Source organism: Pipra filicauda, unplaced genomic scaffold (genome assembly GCF_003945595.2).
Source record: "Pipra filicauda isolate LSUMZ 115617 unplaced genomic scaffold, ASM394559v2 scaffold18_size4552066_pilon, whole genome shotgun sequence".
NCBI lineage: Eukaryota > Metazoa > Chordata > Aves > Passeriformes > Pipridae > Pipra > Pipra filicauda.
The window spans coordinates 380955-401477 of NW_024104298.1; the positions used below are offsets into that span (position 1 = coordinate 380955).

A 20523-nucleotide genomic window follows, 5' to 3' on the forward strand; every position below is an offset into this window, starting at 1 on the left:
CTTATAGCCAATCTTCAACTAAGAAGAAGGATGTGAAATCTCAAAAAAAAATAAAAAAAAAAAAATAAAAAAAAAAAAAAATTACCTGCTCATGCATCTGCAATGCATTGATCTAAGAACTGTGAATACAGTTCAGAGGAGGTATTTCAAATTTAGTTGGAGAAAAAAACCAAAATGTAACAACAGGAAATTCAAATTGAAAATTAAAGCTTTTGATACATTGGGGAAAAAAAAAATTTTTGGACAGAGATGACTCCTCTAATGATCTTATGTTCTGTTCTTAAAGCCCTATTGAGCTAAACTGAAAGTATCCCACTGAAACATAACTCTAGATTTGTTCTAGGTTAAGGAGAAAAATACTGACCTTTATCCTGACTGATTTTGTCCTGTTTGTAGTTGAACATATTTCTAGTGTTCTATCACACTTAAATAAGTAGGTTTATATTTCTGTAATGCTAAACCCAATAATAATACTAAAATATCATTACTTACTTAGGGGTAATGGTGACAGTGTTTCCTTTAGGTAATGAGAAATCATCAGCATCTCTTCCCCTAAGAATAGCCTCATATATCAAAGGTTTTTTGCTTGGGTTTTTCAGACGTACCTATTGCAACAACAACAACAAAATCAGCCTATTTTTATTTGATTTTTAGAGTATAATAGGTGTATTCTGCATCTAAATTCCAAAATACAAAGTAAGAATATAAAAAAATATGAAAGCACTTCAAATAACTAAGTAGATCATTTTTCTTCCAAAGGACTATAGACTTCTCACAGACTATGCAACTTTAATTTTTCAGAGTATTCTTTTTGCAGTGCACGCTGCAGTCCTATGCCTATTAATCTCTTATTCCTCTCTTTGATCTCAGATTTGTCAAATTTGGAGATTTTTTCCTGTGCTTACAAGCATAGGGAAAAAACAGCAGCAGAAGTGAAATCCCAAGACTGAAGAGATAAAAAAAAGATGCAAGCTTTCATCTTCTGTATTTAACAGCCAATTGACATGAAACTTCTTAATTCTTTTTTGTAGTATATGAATAATATAAACACATATATACATACAATGTTTAACATTGCACTACTACAAATCTAAATTCAATGGTTTCAGTACCTGTTTAATAACAGTTGCATGGAGAGCACCTGTAAATTCTATAGTGTTCTTGGGCAAGTAGTCAGGGAGAACTTCATACAGGTAGACACACAAAATAAGCATCATGACTGGGTTTGGATCACAGATATCAGTAGCCTAATATTGAAAACAAACAAAGAAAAAATAACCAGATATTGAGTTAAAATTTTGCCTGTATAGTTTAGAGATATGAAGATGAAGAACAAAAAAAGTTTAAGGTAATTTTTACTATACAAATATTTTCAATCTAACCTGTCATCATCATGGCTGGGCTTCGCGACCGAAGATTTGGGAAATTTGGGAATCTAACCTGTAATAACTGGATAATGCCCATAGCTAATATGAATATGAATCTAGTCAGTGGACAAAATAAAACCGTGATCATTGATGACATGCTCTGGTAATAAACCCAGGCTAAAAATTAAACCTACCTTTTTTTCCCCGCATTTCAGTAGAAAAAGACATTCATTTCATTAAAAGTAAGCATAACCAAAAAAGCAAGTAAAATTTACTATTTGGAAAACATATGTCTTTACTATTGCTAAAAAAATATATATATGTAAAGTCTTTCAGTTTACTATGAAAAATACCAGCCCAAATGCTCCTACATGCAGTTTTGCAACTATTTATGAAGACAATGTCACCATCCAACTGAAAACTTTATAGTTATTTTTATCACAGATACTAAATTACTTTACAAAAGGTAGCAAGTATTCCTACATCTTAAATATTTGATTTACAGAAAAGTATTTGAATGGCAGCTGCAAAACATATCAAAGCTTCAATCCTCAGCAATTCTGGTAAGTCACTAAAGAGAGTGGCAGAACTATTAGCCACACAGACTGAAAAAAGGAGAAAAAAATTGACTCTTCTAGACTGTCTCAGTGTGGCAAGAGAGATGTATAGACATATTTATCATCTTAACTATCTGATTTAACTTTTACTTTCAAGTTAAAATTTATTTAAAGTTTTAAAGATAAAGTTCTCCTGCCCTGTGCCCAGCCAAGCAGCACATCCTACTCCCAGCAGTTCTCACACAGCTCCCTCTCTAACCTTCTTAGAGAGTGAATACATCACTGGGCACTGATCTGAATTTTCCCTGTAACTCTCCATAGTTTCTTAGATAACATTTATCCCTGTAATTCTGAAGATTAATTTCATATACTCTTCATGCACAATGCAGACATGCATATGTAATCATATTTCTCATCTTCTATTTGTTTGATTCCATCACTACTGTTTTTTAAGATTCCAACTTTAGGATGCCTTTACTATGCAAAGTAAAAAGGTTTCTTCCCTGCAAAAACTTTAAATTTGAAGTCTGAAAAATATTCTGATTTTTTTATTCACTTATCTCAGTAATGGCTATTGAATGTTAACAAGTTATTCCAACATAGCTGTGGTTTTATATCTCTACTGTTCACTTTTCCTGCATTTTCATTTAAGATAGCAAAGATGCCAAGTAGATTATCTGTTCAAGTCTAACTTTCTTTTGCCACCCACTTCTTTCTACTCATTTCCACTTAGATCAGAATTTATTCTCTTAGAAAATATTATTATATTTTATCCTGTGCCAAATTCATAAAACTGCCTTTGTGACATTCATCTACTACTCGAGGAACTAAATTTAAAAATAAAAGAAAAATAAAAAACGTAATGTACTTAACAACATTCGTGAGAAAATTCACAGTCTATAAATAGTATATACTTTAAAAAATGTGTTAGTAAACAACAGCAATTAATAAAGTTTAACAGACTAATGCCTTAAATTTTATCCATAACAAAGTTGCTCAAAATATGAAAAAGCCTACTCTCTTTTTAAAGCCATTCCTCTTTGTCCCATCCAAATCCTTCTCCAGCTTTCCTGTAATCCCCTTTAGGCACTGGAAGGTGCTATAAGGTCTCACCAGAGCCTTCTCTTCTCCAGGCTGAACAACTCCAGCGCTCTCAGCCTGTCTCCACAGGGGAGGTGCTCCAGCCCTCTGACCATCTTCATGGCCCCCTCTGGACCTGCTTGAAAAAGCCCTTGTCTTTCCCACGTTGGAGGTCCCAGAGCTGGATGCAGCACTTCAGGTGCAGTCTCAGAAGCAGAGGGACAGAATTCCCTCCCTGGCCCTGCTGCCCACGCTACTTTTGATGCAGCCCAGGATGTGATTGCCTTTCTGGTCTGCGAGTGGACATTGCAGGGCATTGAGTTTTTCATCCATCCAGACCCCAAATTCCTTCTCCACAGGGTCCCTCTCAATCTACTCATTGCCTGGCCTGTATCCATGTTTGGGATTGCCCTGACTCAGATGCAGGACCTTATATTTGGCCTTGTTGAACTTCATGAGGTTCATAAAGAACCACCTCTTTAGTCTGCCGAGGTTCCCCTGTATGACACCCCTTCCCTCTAAAGTATCAACACCACCACTCAGCCTGCTGTCATCCAAAAACTCGCTGGGTGCATTCCATTCCACTGACCGTGTCCCCACCAAAGATATGAAATAAGACTTGTCCCAGTACAGATCCCTGAGGGACACCTCTCATCGCTGGTTTCCACGCAGGCATTGAGCCATTGACTGCAACTGTTTGAGTGCAACCATCCTTATCCATCAAGTGGGCCACGTGTCAAATCTACGTTTTTGCATTTTAGAGAAAAGGATGTTGAGTGGGACAGTGTCAAATGTTTTCCACCATATTATCAATAAAACTGAATTCCGGCCAAATGTTCTTTATCCAATGCATCCACTTTTATATGCAAGCTTAGGAAGATTCTGTCCATTACAATCCTCTTCAAGTGTTTTTACTGAATACCCTAGGAATGATATAAGAAGACAATTTCTACTCTAACAAATAGTAGTGATTTTTATTTTTTTTTCTCTCTTCTGAATTTAAGACCACAGATCAATATTAGATTACTTTCTCTGGAAAATAAAGGTATATGCATTTACATTATAGATTGGTGGATAGACAGAGTTCCATCTGTGTATTTGCGTTATCGTACAAATTTTAGCTGAATAACTAAGAATTAAGAAAGAAATCATTTTCCTTAAAGTTACTTTTTTCAAGACATTGCCATATTTATCAAGGTAATGGCTCCTTACTGAAGTGCAGGAAACTTAAGACAAAAAATGTGTTAATCATCTTTAGGAGATGATGACAACAAAAATACAACTAAAACATTAAGTGACAGCAAGTGCATATAATAATCTGTATATCACCTCAAGGAAAAATATAATCTCGAAATTCAAAAAATTCTATGTTGCTGCATTTCTTTCCTCTTCTCCATTTGTTGCTGACAGCATCTTCTTTCTGTCCTTCATTTCAAACTCAAGTCTTGGAATTACTGTCTACCCCTCTTTCTTGCTCATGTGGCCATGTTAATGCCCAGTTTTACTGTTTTTCTACTTCATAACAATGCTGAATTTCTCCCTTCATTTCAACAGAAAGACACAAATTTCCAGATTCTTATCGCTCTCTCACTTTACTCACAACATCTGTTACAGTTTGTTTGAAAATATCCTCCCTTTTAGTTGGTCCCAAATATAAATGTAAAAAATATAAAGTATTGTTGGCCCCTGTTTTAAGTCAATCTGGAACAAACTGATTTCCTCCACTGGCTATTCCCAATCACTGCATCTTCTCTCCTAATCTATCCTTGTCACATACATTCCCTCCACATCGCTGTTATTCACCATCCTACCTTGCAATACTTTATTTTGGACTTTCAACTGGATATTCTTCAAATCAAAGCATTTTAGAACTTAAAAATATCAAATACAAATAAAAAACCATAGAAAGACACTACTAATACTCCAGGGTTGAATTGTCAATCATGATTAGAAAGTGGAAACAAAGAATTTCCTGCTCAAAGTACTCCATCTTAAATCTATATCTTAATTCTTAAGGGGATTTTGGAGCTGAAGACTTCCAGACAGTTAAATTTCTTTATTATTACAGAATCTTATATTTTTAGAGTGATTAAAAGTGCCACCTGTTCCAGATTTAATAGTGTCTCAGCTTGTGTTATCACCACTATCCTCATATTAATTAATGCAAAGCTGTCCTGAGAGTTCAGAAGCAGTGACTGCCTGACTTAAGAACTTAGCCAATGCTACTGGAGGGAACATTTTACCCTGATAAATTTAAGAGACAAAACTATCACAAAAATCTCAGATTGGGACAGTTCAGCAACAGGATTTTTAATTTTAATGTATTTTTAATTTTGCTGCTTTTATTGCTGAAGAACAAGATCATTCAGAAATTTCTACAGTAATCTTAGAAAAGCATATAAGAATTCCAGTACATCTATGTAAAATGTACCCTTAGAATTAAAATGCAGACCTCGAATGCCCATGATCTGTTCCTTTTCCTAGTGTTGACTGATTATATAGCTTTGTTTAAACTCCTAGTCTGTACAGAGGTGGATTTTCCCACCTATAAAAACACCAATATCTAAAAAATATGCTGAACTAATAATACTGCAGCAATATAGACATTTTAGTCTTAAAACATGCTACATGCATAAGGAGACTATCCTAGAATTCTGCTTACATATCTAATGTGTTTAACATCTTTTGTATATCCACCATACAAACTCTGCCTTCACGTGCCGAGCTGCCTGTTCTTCTTAATAAAAGCCGAGGCAAAACATGCCTTTGTTTTGAGGGTTATACCCAGATTATTTTTATGCTTCCTTTCAGTCACAAGTATATGAAACAGTAGATTTTCTTGGTTAGTTTGTCATAGCAAAGCCGATTATAACATCGTTATCTGTATCAAGAGGTGAGAACAAGACAGTAGCTGATACAACTGCAAACAGCAGGATCAATTTTTCCCTATAATAACAAAATCGAATGGAAAGGATTAAAAAAAAAAAAAAGTAATTGAGTTTCTTTTTATACTACTTTGCCCACATCACAGCTGTGATTCCTAATAATATCAATTCCTTTGGAAAGTTTCCTCATACACTTTCAAATATTATGTCTGTTCGACTGTATCTGCTGTTGTCCAGCCAGCCCAATATACTACATACCCAGCCCAGCCCACCATGGTACCTAACATTCACTTTGCTCGTGATGGAAGTTGCATCATTCTGCAAATTCTTAAGAGAATGGTGTGATCTGAAGCAAGTTTTCACTACTTTTGTTAAGTACAGGATTTTTAATGACTCAGTTAGCAAAGCAGAAAAAGAAAATAAGAGGGAATTTGATAATTTAAACAAGTAATAGTTTGGTAACTAACACACACAACCAGCAAATGAAAGATCAGATCATGAATCCCCATGAGCATGGAAACCTGTAATGCAGCCTGGCCACTGCTATTAAGAGGCCATGAGCTTTGTCCTGAATTTACAGAGCCTCAGCACTGGGGTTTGACAAACCTTCTCTGTCTGAAGGCTTGCTGGCCATCTTGTAGAGCTCTGCTTTACTTGGATTAGCTGTGACAGCAACTTTTTTTAATTCATTAATTAAAACATTAATTAATTTAATTAATGTTCAGAGCTCTGTGGCTGATTTGTTTTACTTTTATCTTCACCAGATTTACCAGATATAACTAACTCACAGATGGACAAGAAATGGATAGAGAAATGCAGACTAGAAGCAAAAGAAAACTGGGTTTGGGGACAATGAACAAAGAAGTAATATCTAACATAGGTAAACGTCCCCATATCTAGAAATTTGGAAGCATAGGTCAATAAAAAAGACAGATGTAAAGCACGTCTACTAAATATATAAAAATTATCCCAAAAAAGGACATCAGAAGCTAATGACTTAGAGTGTTACTCTCACCAGCAGTCCAAAGCTCCTGACTTCTGACTGCATCAAACCTGGGACAGAACACTCCCGGGCCTTCATGATTAGATAGATGCACCTGTCACCAGACATTCATAAAACTTCTTTCACCACTTCTCTTTATGTTGAAGTGCATGATGCTTGTTCTTAAATATATTTTTCTAAATTGTCTTCTCATGTCAATAATGAATTCCACTTGGGTTTTCATTGTGTGATTTATGATGCTAAAATCTGAACTGAATTAATCCTATGTTCAGTTAGTTGTATATGTGCTATTATACAAAGCAAGGAATTACAGAAATTACTTGTAATTAAGTGTACTTACATAAAGCAGTATATTGGTTTTCCTCATAAAGTAGTACATCATGGAACAAAACTGTTTCAATAAAATCTCACCTTAATGCGATGTACAATACTACTATAAAAAAAGTAAAAATAAAAATATCAACCTATATAAGAGCTGCTAGCATAAAATCATTTACCTTTATGTCTGTATTCAGATTGACAGCATGCATAGCCTTCACAAGTATCAAACAGTTGTGCAGAAACTGTTGATAAGTTCTTGGATTAGTATACATCCTTATAAAGTGAGTAGAAATCTAAAGAAGACAGAAAAATTAAACTCTTAATCTTCCACTAAGCAAAGTTACTGATTTTGTATTTTCAGTCCTTCAGCAACCCATAAAATCTAAATTTTAAACTGAAATTCAATGTTAAGAATATACCCAGTTAAAAATTAACACTGAAATAATCCCCCATGAGTTGCTAAATTTTGTAGTTGTTTTTTTTTTCTTTTTAAAAATACTATAGGCCAAGAGTTGCTGCTACGGAAACTTCCCTGTCTGACCACTCAGGAGCCCCTCTGGGAGTCACCTGAGCTGGGACCGAAGGCCCATCGCAGCGGTGGCTCCAGTGAGCCGAGAGGTGCCCTACTTGACTCCCCACACTCCCCCACACTCACACACTCAGACAAGACACCTGGATCCTTAAAACAGTTTAATCTTGCTGCAACAGCAGAATAACAGCTCGAGCTGGTGCCTCTGAGGAGGGACCCTGAACAAAGGAAACCCTGGGCCACCCAGAGCTTGACCTGCAGCTGCACCCCGAGCTGCCTGCACTGAATGTATTCCTGAACATTGCAAAGGAAAATCAGGCCTGAACAAGGCCACTGACACTGAAGAACTGTATAAAACTTGCACAATATTAAGAAAATTTCTTACCAAAAATGGACAATAAGCTGCCACCTGTGCTGCCAATACCAGACCATCTAGAAGATCTTGGTCAAAATTTACTATCCATCTCCTTGGTGGTACTCCACCTGATGGAGAAACAAAGCAAGATTAATGAGACACTTCTCTCCAAGACACTTAATTTTTTTCTACATAGATATGATAACTATTTGAAATCACTGAGTAGAGGAAAGAACAGAAAAAGGAGACATCCATTAACACATGGAATTTCCCAGACATATTTTTATTCCAGAGCCATGGCTGAAAACATTAAAAATCTCACCCAGAATATTGCAACTATTATTCATACACTCTGCTACAGCCTGTAAGAGTATTCATCACAGCAGAATGGAAAGCAAGTAAGCTAAACTTAACCTCATAGGTTAGGAACCTAAACATGTAAACCTTTTATTTTTAAAGGCCTAATATTAATAGGGTTACTGAAACTCATGAAAATAGGAAGGAATCCTTTAAAGCTGCAACCTTTAAGTACACAAAAAGGAAAAGGTTATTGATATTCTTTAAGATAATATTAAATTATGTGGGACAAATGCAATATAAATGAAACCCAAGAGTTAATTCCTGCAGCATAGATCACCATTTCTACAACTGTTGTAAAGGCCAACTCCTCACAAGGTTAGATAGTTTTTTATATTTCTAATGTGTTTATTAAAATAAAACTGATTATTAAGAAAATAAATATAGTTTATTCATAATTTCTCATTTGGAGCATCCATATCTTAAGTATTTAACACAGCATTTAAACAACACTTTGTCCTTAAGAATCCTAATAAATCACAGGAAGAAAACAGTTACTTGAAAACACTCAACCTGAAGCATAAAAAGTTACTGACATACCAGTAACTAAATACTTTTAATCAGTCTATGCCCAACTACCAGTACTTTCCTCTCTAGACAATGTGCTGGTTTTGAAGAATGAACACATAGAAGATAATCTTTTTTAAGGAGAACAATCTGGTCACAAACTCTCAAGTACTGAGTCATGCCTTCTCTGTTGCATTATTTGCAGTTTCTTCCAATTGCTATTACAAAGACACCTATTACTCAGGTTTTTGTGTTTCCATTACTGTCTCAGGTCCAAGCTCCCAAATTCAGGAAATACTTTTGACTTCAGCCACTGGCAAGGTTTTCAGATAGACTGGGATCATGCTTTCTCATATAGGACCAATTATACAGGTTTCACTTCACTATTACACTTTCTTAAAAAATTAGTTCAGCCTACAACAAAGTCCTGTACCATATTCTAAGCAAAATCTATCTTTCATTACTGAACACAAGAATAGAATTATAGACTACAGGTGACTCAGTATCTGAAAAACTTCAAATATCTATCACTTCTCATCAACTCTTTGTAGATACTTCAGCATATTCATACAGCTTTAGCAAGAAGAAACAGGAACAGATGCTGCACAAGCTTAGCAACAAAGGTATGTAAATCCATCTGAGCTTAAATCTGTGACATTGGTAATGATTTTAGTCTGCCACTTCTTCAGTGTGGTGATGTTTAGGCTTGGTCCAAAATCCCTTATTTTTTTATGTTCAAGCTGTGAGTCAATTTAAATATTATTCTAAATATTCATTAAATGTATGCTCATTAAAAAAAAAAGGTATTTAAAAGAATATTTGAATTACTATTTCATTTTCTATAAGTTTTCAAATCAAAATTACAACATGTATTAAAATTTCACTTTTTCAAAGCATTCTTTTCCTTATTGTTCAACTGAAACAACTTTTTTTCAAGCAGAAAACTGACAGGTTAGGAATCCTTGATAATTCCAGATTGGAAGGCACAAAAGATTAAGTCTGACAGGATATATAGCATCTCCACATTACCTGTGACAGGAACTGATTATAGCAAATATGGGCCTCAACAACTAAATTGGAACAGTACTAATTTTAACTAAATTCAGACCTCTATCTTAGAAATATCTACAGCAGGAGATATTAATTTCATCCCACCTCTTTGGTATTCTGCTTACACTTATTTCTAAAGTATTTGATGCAGTCACTGCAAGAAAAATACTTTAAAAATAGCAAAATACATTTTTAAAAGCTTACTTTGTTCCTAAAAAGTCAGTCTTTCTAATATAAATCCATCATTTTATTGATCATCGTTGGTACCTATCAAAAATCAATAAACTGTCTTTTTTTTTTTATTAATAGAATTCAGACTCTCAGCACACAATATCGGTATTTTTAATAAATCACCATCTTCACACTTTTATTTTTAACTGTCTAAAATTAACTACTTCTACTTTATAAAGTCCAATATTGAATTTTATTTATGGTTAGTCATCTAGATTGTTTTGCTCAGCCTGGTTATGGAAATCACTAAATCATATGCTTTGAACAAAAAATGAAATTTACTGTTTATTCGACTTTAACTTTTACTTTAAATTTGCTGCCTTTAGTCTTCTGGTGGAAATATTACAAGAGCACATTTAAGCAATTCCAGTTGTCCTTAGCATCACAGAATCACAGAAGGGTTTGGGTTGGAAGGGACCTTAAAGATCCTCTGGTTCCAACCCCCCTTCACAGGCAGGGACACTGCACATAGTCCCTGTGTAGTTTCCTGTGTCTTCAAATCCTTTCTTTCATGTTGATTGAATTGTCTGTGTGCCAGCAAAATGGGTGTGGGAATAAAGCTGGCTTAAAAAGAAATTTTCCTTAATTTTTAGTCTGGATCACTCAATCCAGTTTGCAATACAGGCACGTAAATGTGTCACTGGAAATGAAACATGGTGGCACTATTGTTCAAAAAGCATTTATTGAACTACAGCTTTACAATCTACGTAAGTTGGAGCATAAAGAAAAAATCCCATGAGGTGGAATATTTTCCCATTTTAACTAATTAAATACTTCTATAAGCATTTTTCTTGTTTTTCAGTTAATCCTTCTGCTATCAATCAACCTACTTATCTCAAATGCTTGTGAATAAATTAGTCAGAAAACATAATGTATTTTTCCTAATTACACCAAATCTAGCAGAACATCTGCCAGCTAACCACTCCACAGTAATTAAGTTTTTAAATATAATTAGTCAATTTTTGTAGAAATAAACAATGGAAATCAGAAGTATTACTCAGGATACCTCATTTTCCCCTGGGCATGTAAATAAATTGAATTTCACTTATATTGGGACTTCTTGAAAAAAAAAAATTACTAGTGGATCTTAAAGATTCTTGGCCAATGTCATGATGAAAACCTGACTGATGGGTGTTGTAGGCCCAAAATAGATTAAAACACAAACTCTAACAGGTAACAGATAACTGTGTGGTTGGGGAACAGGAGAGGAAATTGTCCAAAATTTAACTTCTGACTTCTGAGACAGATTCCTGCTACTTGCTAGCTGCCTCCCATAGGGACTGGTTGCAAATTTTGATAACACCAAGAGTAAAATGCCACATTCTGAGTTCTCCCATTAACGAAGAGGAGTGAGACAGAAGCCTCAGGCTGATCATGAACTGTGCTCTGCACATAAACTATTTAGATTGGGAAATCTGGGGACTTGGAGTTAAGAAAAGAAAGAGGCCAAAAAGAAGCATATCCAAAAAGAATCAGTTGTCTCAAAGAGACAACAGGGGACTGGAAAGAAGGTGAAGATGTTCATAATTGGAGAAAAGACGTTGGAAGTGGGAAAGATCCTGAAGAAGTGGGAAGATAGAAAGATTCAGAGAGAGAGATGCCAATGGATGTGGAGAGTGACACTAGACTGGTGTCTATGAGCAGCAGCACAGCATGAACTCACATGACTTTTTCCTGATGTTCTCAGATCTCCCTGGCACAGAGGGAATTCAAGGCCCTGTGAACAGAGCGCTGTGCAAAGCAACTGAGTGTGCGAAACTATCAAACAGGGTGAGCTGGTTCTATGATAAACCCCAGTATCCTGACCCAATCACCCATGTTTTGTTCTCTGTCACACCATGACAATAGGTGAAAATTCATCATAAAAAACAATAACCAAGCAGGCTTAACTTGGAGGGAATGTGCAATCATTTATGAGTGCAACATTTACTATGGCTATGGAAACCTAAAAATATACTACAAGGGACCTTGAGGTAAGTGATCTAAAATGAGAGGAGTTTCATTTCGGTTCATTTCATTTCACTCAGTGAGGAGTGAAGCAACATTCATAGTCAATTCAGTGATTTTGGACTAACTTAATTCCTGTGTGTATTTTTTTTTTAATAGGAAACTCTTTTTTTAACTTGTTATAGTATCATACTGCATACATTTAGTAACCAAGCATAACAGCATTGTCCTCATCTTTCTTGTGACAGGTTAAACCAACCTTTGAAGACACACTGCCTTTGTTGTTCACGTTAGAAAGAAAGACAGAAAGAATAAACAAACTCATTTCCAGATAGAAGCAGCAACATTTTGCCATGGCAGTCTAATTAGTCATCTCCTCTTTTTTTTTTTTTTATTTTCATTTATTTTAAAAGGTCAGATCCATTTATTTTTGTTTTAAATACGGCCTTTAAAAAGTCCCTGCAACACATTTTACATCAATTACTTAATACATAGTGTCACTCCTAATTCATCCTGAATGTAGAAAAATCAGATTTGTCAAAACTAAAATTTATGTGGGAATGTTTTCACTCTCTTTGCCCACAAAGAGAATGAAAAGAGCAAACTATCTTCATAGTCATTCTTTGGATTGAATTTGGTTTTATCCTGCTGAACCAGTAGCATGGTTACAGCGTTTTGCAACGCTTTTCTTTTTTTTTGCCATAATCTCTTATTTTTCACAAAAACAAAAAAAAAGTTTTTACATTCGTATGACTAGATTTGAAGCCTCACGATTTTATTGTAAGATAAGAAAATCATTGTCTAAATGGGGATAATCCAGAGAATGTCTATAACAATTTACACAAAAATGACAAACCACCTGTTTGCTGACAGAATAGCTAGCAAGTTACCATGAACTCCTCTAGGTAAAATTTGGTCTATTTATTTGACATGCAGATGATTCAATGGATCAAGGAAAAATACTATACATTTAACTTCATTAAGGTTTTTATTCCATTCTATCTCATAAAGAAGCAATGAAATGTAGTATAGGAAAAAGGTATTGTCAGGTGGAGCATAAACCACTCAAAAACAGCAACCCTATCAGTTGTCCACAAAAAAGGTCCTAGATTGCATACTCTCCAATATTTTCATATGCAATTTGGAAACTGCATAAAATTACTGTACTCCAGTCTGGAAATAATATCAAGCAGGTTAAAGAATTGTCTTTGGGAAGAAAAACTAGTTGCAAGTACTCATGAGGAAAGGACTATAATTTAAGATCTAGAACAACTGGAGTAATGATCTGAAACAAATGGGATGAAATCCAATAATGATGCTTGCAGCGTACTACACTTAATTAAGAATAATTCATTACACAAATACTAGATGGAAAATTGGATAGAGGGAAGTTCTGTAAAAGAGAATCCAGAGGAAACAGTAAATCTCCTATGTTACAGAAAAAGCAAATATTTTGCTAAGATGCATAAACAGGAGAGTTGTATCACAAGCATGTAGACTAATCCTTTCCCTTCTGTTCAGTTCTAGTAAAGTCCCACCTGGTATCAAAGCCAGTAGTGGGCACCAAACTTCAAGAAAGAGATGGATTACTTAAGAGAGTTTACCAGAAGAAAACAGAGCTGAGTAGACAGAAAGACTGAAAGAATGGCAATGTTCTACCAAGAAGGGACAGAGGGAGAAACTGAAGCAGAAAATATCAATCTGCAAATATTTGTAAAGCTACTAGAAAAGCAAAGTAGATTCATTGCACATCATATTTTAGAAGGGAAAGGGCGGACTTAAGCACCAGTAGAGAAAATTTTGGGTTATGTTAGACAAGAGGAAACTCTTTCAAATAGAAAGGAGCGGGAACTTCTGGCAGATATCGCCTAAATTGGACCATGGAATCTCCTTTTTCAGAGTTGTTTTTTTTTTAACAGCCTAGCCAAATACCCATCCAGTACACTAGAGGTATATTCAGTTTAGTCTTTGTACATGAGAATAAAGCACATTATTAATTTTCTCATTCTTCATTTCCTACCTTCTGGGATTTTTCCCAGTTTCACTTTTATTAACTGATCCATCAGGATGCTCACTGGCTTCCTGACGTAAGCAGTAAACTAAGTTAGTAAAAAAGTATCTCTTTGAAGAGTGATGGTAGTGTTAGTATTCAAAGAAAGACCCAAAAAAATTACTAATTGGATCAAGTGTTCCCAGCAATCTCTGAAGTCATTTTTCCCAATGGTTATGCAGTTAAACATTTCACTGTTTCAAAGCGGTTGACACATCCCACTGCTAACAATTAAAATTAAATATTTAAAACTGTTTCCCCCTCTTCTGAAAACCTGGAAGAAATTATACCCAATCTCATTCTAAATACATAGAGGAAAATATTCTTTAGTATCAGTCACACCAAAAAAAAATAAAAAAATAAAAATCATGATCTTTCTGACAGACACTTAAACAACTTCTCCACGACAAACACCACATCAGTTTTCTTCTGGAAGAAAAAAAATGGCCACATAAAATTACCCTTAGTCTTAAAACAAAAATTCCATCAGGAAAGGAAAAGAAGTTGTAATGCAGAAGTATGATACATTGGTATTATCTGGATAAGCAGGAGTATGATGTATTGGTATTATGTGGATAAGAAGACCAGAGGAAAAAAAATTGTCTTATACCAAGTTTTAAAACTCTTAAAGGATCAGATTTAGCTCGATCTACTATGTTTAAGAGCTATTTTATATAAAAAAGTAAGAATAGCAATAAATCTTTAAATAAAGTACTGTATTTCCTGTGAAGCTGTTCTGCTGTTTTCACAAGCAATAAAAAAGTTAAATTCTTACTATCAGTTGCAAAATCAACTGATATATGTCTAAGGAGGCACAAGAAATGCCAAGGATAAATCTTCTGTTACATAGCCACAAGCAATTTTTTTCAAATTCTGAGTCACTGAAAAACAGACTAAAAAATATATAGAGTCAGGTTAACATTCTATAAAAGTTTTCAAACCAACCCAATACATTCACATAAGAATCTTGAAGCTGATGGCCTTTAATGATTAAAGGTATGAAATGGGTCTTTATAAGAAATTGATAAATTAGACTGAGTTACTAACAATTGAATGGCGATATGACAGCAGTCTATATAAGTAGGCATGACACAGAATAGGAACTAGACATTTCCAACAAATTTGTGTACTCCACTGAGCTATTTAACAAAGAAAGCACGCAATTACAGAATTAAACAGCAAGCTCAAAACAAAATATTTTGCACACACGAGAGATATTAAATCTACTTACTGCTTCAAAATAGTATGATTCTAGAAGTCTGCACAGGTTGAAAATACAATTAAGGAGATTCACAGAATGAAAATCTAGTAGAACCTTACAGAAATACCACCTCCATCTGAAATAGTCTTGAGTTTCAAATCAGGATACGTATAAAGTATTTCCGTACATTTTAACTGTTACTCATCTCTAAATAACTTCTATTGGAGGCAGAATATTAAGCCAGACAGACTTTTAAATTATCACAGTATGTTCTTTTAATATAAACTACTTCAGTAATAATGGTTTATAATATTATATAACAAATTCTTGCTCTGGAATCTGAAAATCTCTGGAGGTGAAACAAATCTATAGCTATAATAACACCCATAGTCCTGCTCCAAGTACTTAAATCTGGTACTGAATAATGCAGACATTTACAGAAGAAATATGTATCAATAACCTTTCCTGTAAGTGCTAACATTAGAACCAGCACAAGGTTTGAAATGATGGTACTGAAGTATACAAAAGCAGGAGAAAGATGAGAGAAAATATGCCTTTTAATACTTTTTTAAAAGGCTATTATTTATTATCTAAAATTTATTTAAGACTAACAAAGTTAATGTATCTGCCTTTAGAACATATGGAATGTGTGGCTACATTTTTCTTAAAATGGAAAACAAGAAATCTTTTATTAGAGACAAAAGGCAAATTGCAGTTCTTACATCAGGCAGGATGCTACGACTTTTGCTCATCAACACTGATAATTATTCTTCCAAAAACTCCGGAAATATCAGGGACAGATTGATTTAATACCACTGTCAATTCATAATAATTCTAAGCAGAAAAGTTCAAGAAGCACCACACAGGGCAATGACAGAAAAACAGAGACACTGAGGATATGTCTCATTTATTCCCATCTGTTGCAGAATGTTTTTACCCTGAGGCACGAACATTTATCTTCCTGCTCCTAAAAAATTTTTCCAATAGTCTTTTGCTCCCTATGCAGTTTTATTTTCATTGATTCTTATCCCAAACAATATCTTAAATTGAGAAATTTCTTAGGTTTTTATGCTTCACATAAGAACAGTGCTATCTTATATCAGTCACCATTTTGTTGCTTCTCAACAGAAAGTTTCCATTTGTAAAGAGAACTAGCTTTAAAATCACTGAATGGTACTGAAAACCTCTAGATTAAAATGTCACCTTCAACACTACTTTTTTTTAATGGCATTTATGAATCTTGGGAGGTCCCTTTCCCTTTAGGGTGTAATGTCATATCATGGCATTTCACTTATAGATCACTTTGATAAAATGCAGTAAATCACAGTGATTCATTACAGCAGACCTGGCTTCCATACTGGCTTCACAATGAATATTACAGTGCCTGCATCATCATCTTTTGTAAAAAAAAAGTTAAATACTGCTCTCAACACATTTCATTGTGTGATACTTACAATGAATTAACAGAATCTTTCTCCAACCTCATAGTCTGAAAAGTTTTCTCCTCACAAAACACCTGAGGTGGTATTACTAAAACCCCACCTATATCAGATTTAACCTCCATATTTGGCATGCACTGCAGAAGTAAGTAGCATTAATTACACAAATAATTAGAACACTTATTTAACCCAGTTAGCAAACACTGCAAACACAACCTTGTTTGGCTGAAAGCAGAAGAGCTGTCTGGGCATCTCATAATATATTGCAAGTAAGGACTAAATTTCTTCCTAAGATTTTGTCTTATTATTTATACTTAGATCATTTAGGTTTTTGAGGGTCAGCATACATATATATACTTATATACAGCTTTATATATAAGCATACATGTCTACACATACACACACATATACATGTATGCATATATGTACATACAAACATATACACAAATATATGGAGACCTAAGAGTTTAGGCTTCAATTTTTTTTAAGATCTTTTTAACGGTTTTCCAAAGAAGAACACTTGGAATGTTTTCAATATAGGACTCCGAGAACTATCTTTCTTCACACTTTTATTTCCCTGAAGGGTCATAATGCCAGACAGTATCAATTGTACAAAATAGCTTTTTTATACTACTCCAAAATATAAAAAGTTAAATGAAACATGGAGTTTTGATTATTTCTCAACGGTGTATGAACTTTAAACTCAGAAAATAATTATTTTCCCCTTTTTTATTAAATAAAATCCTGATATGATCCTGTGGGTTTTTCAGCTATAGGGTACAAATTACGATGCAATTCTTAAACGTGGAGTAGTCAAAAAAGAAAAGCAAGCAAGACTGAAAAGCTAACTTATTGGACTTCATATTTACATATTATGCTTCATCCTTATGCTCTACTGTGGAAATCATGAAATATAACACAGAAAAATGGTTTAAAACTTCGCTAATTTGTATTTCAGGAAATATTTTTAAGGATTTATCACTCAAGAACAATGTTCTCTTGTGATATTTTGTTGGAAGTCAGACTTTTGATAATAATGATAGTAGTTCATTAGATAGTCACTTCCCCGTCTTTAATTCACCTTTTTATTACTTGTGTAAAAAGCAATATTCATTAATTCGTAAAAGCCTGTTTTGCACTGATTTCAACTGAAAAAATCTTATATGAGATTACACAAGATTCTTCCTTTCTACTCTTCAAAGACAAAAAGTATTCTTTAGCTCTCGTTTCTCAACTGACTCTAAGAACTATCAAATTGAGAAGCAAAAATCAATGGACTCCATAAATATCCTTCCTAAAAACTGCAGAAAGAAGAGAGAGAGAACAGAGGACAGAGGAAGACAAATTCATTAAAACACAGCAAAAAGTGTACTTCTTAACTGCTATGCTAGAAACAACCTTAAATAAAAGTTCTACAGAATCCGTTTTAAAACAAGAATTCTACTTAATTCTCACACAATTTTGTCAAGATATGTAATCTTACTAAAATATTTCCTTCCTCAACCTTTTACCTGCAGGTACCATACTGAATCGACATCAAAATTAGGAAAAAATAAAAATAAAAACCACTGGCAGTGAAGTGAATAAAACGCATCAAAACCAAAACCGTCCTTATTGAAAATAAGACTCTTGAGAGACACCACTATGTTTAATATCGTCAGGTACACCTACACTGGCCCTGGATTAGAATTTCTCTTCCCTCTTAGGTAGAATTTTCATTCCAAGAAGATTTTCCAGTAAAGTGAAGATGTATCTACTCTGGAGACAGCTTTTGCATCCCAGATGTAGGTTGACTGTTCAGGTATTGTTCAATTTAATAGCTGTCATATTCTCTAACAATTTTCTATTAAACATAGAATTATCTATTCTTTTCAAAATCTTCCTGGGATACATTCATCCCTTATTTCCCAAAACATAATTTAACTTTTTCACCATGGTAAGAATCATAATTAATAAGGAAGAGACATACAGCTTCTCAGGTGGCCACTTAATTCACTAATCTGCAAAGTTTCCTACTGTTTAGGGAGTACAGGATTTGAATTACAGCATTCCAATACTCTAGCAACTTTTTAAGAGTTTTTCCTGACTCTTACTTTCTCATGCTATTAGCAGTCAGTCTTTCAGAGAGAAATGTTGAAAAAAATGTGAAATAAGGAACAGTAGAAGGTAACCTGAATATTTATTACACTCAAATAACTAATGCTTCCTCTGCTATCATTACTATTGCCGATATAATGCCTTAAGTGGGCACTGACTCTTACATTTCACGTATAATTAAAGTCTCAGCACAATAGGCAAAGCTGCATTCTGAAGTTTTATGGTGTTTGGACTCAAGTTTCAACATTCCTTTCCAGTTTGTGGTCAATAAGACATATTACAAGCCTGCCCTTACAAAACATAGGTGCTTTTAAAATGTAATTATTTTTCAGTAGCAGTAAGGAGGGAAGATATGGAGATAGTAAACTCCTTGCTAATGTTCTCTCTAAGCTATTGAGATCTTAATTCTTGCAACAGAACAGTTCTGATGAATGTCATGATTATCTTCAACTTTAGAAGGAAGTAATAAAGACGTATATTTGAAACCTCTCTGCGCTGCAGTAGCTTAGGCTTGTCTCACTGTCACATTTCACTTTAAGTAGCCAAGATATCAGAGGAAAGACAGAGAAATGTGGCCTGGATAGATCTTTATTTAGTGAGAATTGATCACCCAACAGACTGGTTTGAGTTGAAAGCAGATCCATGGTGAAGACATATTGCTAGTCGGGGTTAAGTATTCAAAGCAGAGTCTTTGGATAGTAATATGCAGGTACATAAATATTAAGAAAAGTGGTAATTGCTCTCTGATCTGCACTGCAGTAAGAATTTTAAAAAACCCAACAACCTAATTCTTCTCTTAAAATTAGTGATATTAAGCAAATAACAACAAAAATACAAAACTGAGGATATTTGGGACTTTCAGCTGAGTTGTATGAACACTTACTATACTCTGACTGACATTTTGCCTTATGACACTTTTAACTTCCTCTGAAAAAGCCTGTTTAAGCTTAATTTAAAGCTAATGTAACTTAAAATTGTCACAATATCTGAGTATAAATTTGATGATTAACCTTATCATAAAACTTAAAGGACCAATAGTATATCAGGACATTAAATCTGCTAAGATACATAAGCCCTTCTGCAGCGTATGAGCTTAAACAACAAATTCAGTCTAATGACCCTGAGGGACATCACTGGTCACCAATCCTCAGCCAGACTTTGTGCCACTCACTGACCATAATCCTTTAAGCCTGGCAGTTCAGCCTAATTTCATTCCAACTCACTGGCCTCTTAACTAGCCTGCACTTCATCATTTTTTTTTATGAGAATGCTAAAGCCATGCTAAAGTTGAGATAAAACCATCCACTGCCTTCCACCTGTCCACTGAGCTGGTCATGTCATCATGAAAGGCAATCAGGTTAATCAAGCATGATTTGTAAATTAAATTGCCTTTGTAAATTTATGGTGATGACTCACAAGAAGGTTTTTATACTTTGTGTGTTTGGCAATGTTTCCAAAGATCGTTTACTCCATCCCAAGAAATAAAACGTGGTTGACTGGCCTGTAACTTCCCAGATTCTCCTTCCTTCAGATAGGAAAGACATTTC

The 20523-nt window shown here is 34.5% G+C and overlaps 1 protein-coding gene across 1 annotated transcript in view; it reads right to left on the reverse strand.

Annotated features, from left to right (window-relative positions):
- CFAP47 (cilia and flagella associated protein 47) overlaps nt 1–20523 on the reverse strand; it is a 277322-nt gene that overhangs the window by 189542 nt on the left and 67257 nt on the right. Inside the window, exons 34-37 of the mRNA XM_039380204.1 lie at nt 8128–8225; nt 7390–7506; nt 1113–1247; nt 493–605 (exon numbers count right to left, since the gene is read on the reverse strand). Of these exons, the coding sequence (XP_039236138.1) occupies nt 493–605; nt 1113–1247; nt 7390–7506; nt 8128–8225 (463 nt within the window). The remainder of the gene's footprint in view (nt 1–492; nt 606–1112; nt 1248–7389; nt 7507–8127; nt 8226–20523) is intronic.